We start from the raw sequence: 3680 nt of genomic DNA, 5'->3' as shown, positions 1-3680 counted from the left end.
CTTCCCTTACAAACAGTCGTCACAGAAAATGGAAGAAAATATGTTCTCTCATTGCTTTTAAATATGCCACTATATGGTGCTTTTAGTGCCAAATAAATATTTTCCCTTGACACCAAGAATCAAAACCTCCAACCTTAGCCCTACGTCGTCCCACATCTAGGTTCGGGCCACTTGGGCCCATAATAATAATTATAAAACCACACGAGAAAACAGGGCTGCTTCTTACAACAGCATAACATTCCCACAGGAGACAGCATTCTTCAAGGCAAAAGAGCAACACTGAATGACCCTTCCTTTTTTTTCAGAAATTGGAAGCCCACATAAGTTTAGTTTCATGTGGCTGACTCAACCATTTAACCAAGCAAGAACTCAAATATGCCAGCCCGACATATCCAACAGAAATACAGTTTGTGATCGATGTAAGCAGGACAATTCGCAGCTCAGACACAATTGAACATGATGACTTGCACCGCTCCTACTTAAAACTGCTCAACAGATAAGAAGGCAACATACTAAACTGAAACACAAGTCTCTGGCCTGACCGGCCGCATGATCATGATGAATTGAACAAGAACAACCAACTTGCAATCATCATGCTTAAACTGCTAAAGAAAACAGACCAACTTGATAGTAGTAGCTCCAAAAACAAGGCAACAGCAGCACACTCCAGACGATGGATTTGTCCATTATGCCTTGCACCACTGCTGCGCGGCACATCGGCGATCAGTTAGTCCTTGCCAGCGACAACAATCTGCCACGATCTGTAAACATACCAAGCACAAAACGCATAAGCAACTTAAGAATTAAAAATTCGCTGTGCCATGTACTTGTTCTTTGTTCAAAAGATTACAGGAATGGATTTCAGACATCAACTTCAGCTATGCCAGAAAGTAACATACAGTTTTTCAAGAAAATCTAGACCAAGGCAACAGGACAATATGATATCAACATGTTTATTTAAATTATTTAGCAATCTCCATTTTAGCCTAGCAGTAAGTTCATGCTTCACCCTCTACTTGACCAATAAACGGCTCTAGCGAAAAGAAGAAAACAATTTTATGAGCGGTGCATTTTATTTTAGGACAGCATAACCTTGAGTCCTTGACAATACTTTCCAATGTTTGCAGTACAAGAGTAAAACATCTGAGTTACACGCCTGTTAAACTAAAATCGGTTCTTCAGTTTAGTCTAAAGAAAATGTTTTATACAGAAGGTGAAGCATGAACTTGCTGCTAGGCTAATACTTTCCAATGTTTGCAGTACAGGAGTAAAACATCTGAGTTACACGCCAGTATACTCACATCTACGTTGTTTAAATTTAATAAAGCTAGCCATGGAGGCCTTTCCCTCAAAAAAAAAAATTAAATTGGTTCTTCAGTTGATTTACAGAAGATAAATGTTTTATGGTGAGACTAAATAACAGTTTGGATCCCTGTATCTCCAATTGCAAGTCCAAAACGTCTGACAATGCTACTTAGCCCTTTTGAAGACGAGACCAACACTCAATATCATATTCAAGTAAAGAGAAACAACATAGACTACACTAAAATTTAGTTCCAAGTAGCCAAACCAAGCACTATCCAAACATTAACTGCGATATGCCTGACACATTGAAAACTTTTCAACACAACCAGGATAATTTCGACAAAGAAACACACACAATCGATTATAATGACTTGCACTATCTGTATGTAAACCGCTCAACATAAAACAAAATACTCAGAGATCAGTTAGTGATAACGATAACAATGTGCCATGATCTGAAAAGATAACATACACAAAACTAATAACCAACAGTTCAACTCAGCATTCCACTTTGGTGAGGTATGTGCTAGTACTAATTCCGAAGGTTACAAGACTGAGCCTGATATGTGTGCGACAGCTATGCTAGAAGACAGAAGAATTTTAATTTTATGTTATAAAAAGAAAATCTGAAGCAAGGTTGCAGGATAATACAAGACCATGAAGTTTGCATGTGCATTTATCAATAGGACTGATGCATATCATGGCCCTTAGCAACTAGAATGTGAAAGCAAAATTACATTCTGTTTCCCCATGCCACATATTCATTTTTCACTAGCATACACAAAATTGTACAGATAAGTGTGGAAGAACCAGTGTCAAACTATGTAAGCAAACATACAGAAGCTGTAAAGAAAATGCATGCCCAGAGACAGGCAAGGACCAGTATCATTCATACCTGGAGTGTAGAAGCTCATGTAGGGTAGGACGCTAAAGTAGACCCCAGACTCGCCAACCTTCCTAACCAACCCTGACTTGAGCTTGATCATAAATAAGCCAATACATGTGCTAATGAAGATGACACCGACACCCTCCGCAAAGCCGACCACAACTGGTATGTCATCAGGATTGGCAACAGGAATTGTTTTCTCCAGCTCAATGACCCTGTATTGTACCCAGTCAGCAGCTTCTTCTGTATCCACCTTCCTTGACCACATACGAAGGCTGGAATCCCGAGTGCAGGCAAAGCCCAGTGAACTGTTCTCCATCACCATGAGGGAAACGTAGTAGACGTCCTCTGCCGGTGGGTCAATCATGGATAAGCAATTCTTGCCCAAGTCATACTTGACGATTGGATTACCCCACCGAACTGTGAAGTAGACTGCATCTCCAACAAGGGTGCCTCGCCTAGGCTGGAGATAGGGCGTGTAGTATGGTCTGTCTGCAAGCCCCTCTCGCATATGCTGGGCAAAGACTTCACAGCTCTTGTCAAGACACACTGGCACGCTCCACACACCCGTCTCTGATGAGTAGACGCTCGCAAATATGGTATCTTTGTAGTCGTGGGTGGCCGCGAAGACCACGCGGAAGGGGCCGCCGTGGCAGTCGAGGTGGTCGCAGCCGTCGGCGGCACAGAGCACCACCGCAGACTCGATGAGCCAATCGATGTCCGGCGAGGGCACGCCGTGGCGCTCGCCCGTGACGGGATCCCAGACGAGGTAGTCCGCATTGTCGTCCGTCCTCATATAGATGAGGACGCGGCCGTGGCGGCAGTCGAGGGCGCGCTCCCAGGGGTCGCCGGAGCTCGGGTGGGGGAAGTCCGGCACCGATGTGGTAGAGGCGAAGCGACGCGCGGGGGGTCCTTCGAGGACCTGGAGCCTGTGGAGGAGGCCGAGGAGGGGAGGGGTGCCGTGGAAGGTGCGGTAGCGGCGGAGGAAGCCAGGGTCGCAGAGGGTGCGGAGCCACGTCTTGCAGACGAGGGCGGCGCGGAAGAGGTGCTCGGGCTCGTCCGGCGGGAGGCGGAGGAGGATCTCGTCGGTGACGTCTTCGATCAGCGGCGGAGGCGGGAGTGACGGCGCCATGGTGCGCTCGTGGACGGCGGAGCGAAGTGGAAGCGAGGGTTTTGGGTGGGGATTGGGGGAGGAGAGTCGGAGCGGAGTGAGTCAGGCGCAGGCGCAGGCGCAGCCGCACAGTCGTCTTTCTACTCGGCTGGGTTCGACCAGAACCGGTTTGAGCGTAGGAGGGCACGTACAATGGTTGTTAAGACAGTTTTATTTTAAGTTTTGTATATAATTTAAAGATGATAAAAAAGTATGTATATAATGAGTTATATCTTAGCTTTATCTTTAATAACTAGCAATTCCCTAAAATATGGTGAGACAAATTGTGCTAAGAGATCATCTATTGTCTTATTTTAAATAAGAGAAGACAAACCTTTT

At 45.3% G+C, this 3680-nt stretch overlaps 1 protein-coding gene across 1 annotated transcript; it reads right to left on the bottom strand.

Moving 5' to 3' along the window:
• Positions 1 to 276: 276 nt before the first annotated feature.
• On the bottom strand, positions 277 to 3423 carry LOC123082174 (uncharacterized). Its single transcript, XM_044504562.1, has 2 exons — positions 2201 to 3423; positions 277 to 761 (listed from the first exon to the last, which is right to left on the bottom strand). The coding sequence occupies exons 1-2, from the start codon at positions 3321 to 3323 to the stop codon at positions 724 to 726; spliced, it is 1161 nt and encodes a 386-aa protein (XP_044360497.1). The 5' UTR covers positions 3324 to 3423; the 3' UTR covers positions 277 to 723.
• Positions 3424 to 3680: the final 257 nt, after the last annotated feature.

Source organism: Triticum aestivum, chromosome 4A (genome assembly GCF_018294505.1).
Source record: "Triticum aestivum cultivar Chinese Spring chromosome 4A, IWGSC CS RefSeq v2.1, whole genome shotgun sequence".
NCBI classification, from domain to species: Eukaryota; Viridiplantae; Streptophyta; class Magnoliopsida; order Poales; family Poaceae; genus Triticum; species Triticum aestivum.
Note: the sequence above shows the minus strand (reverse complement) of the source record. Positions and strands in the feature narration are given on the sequence as shown.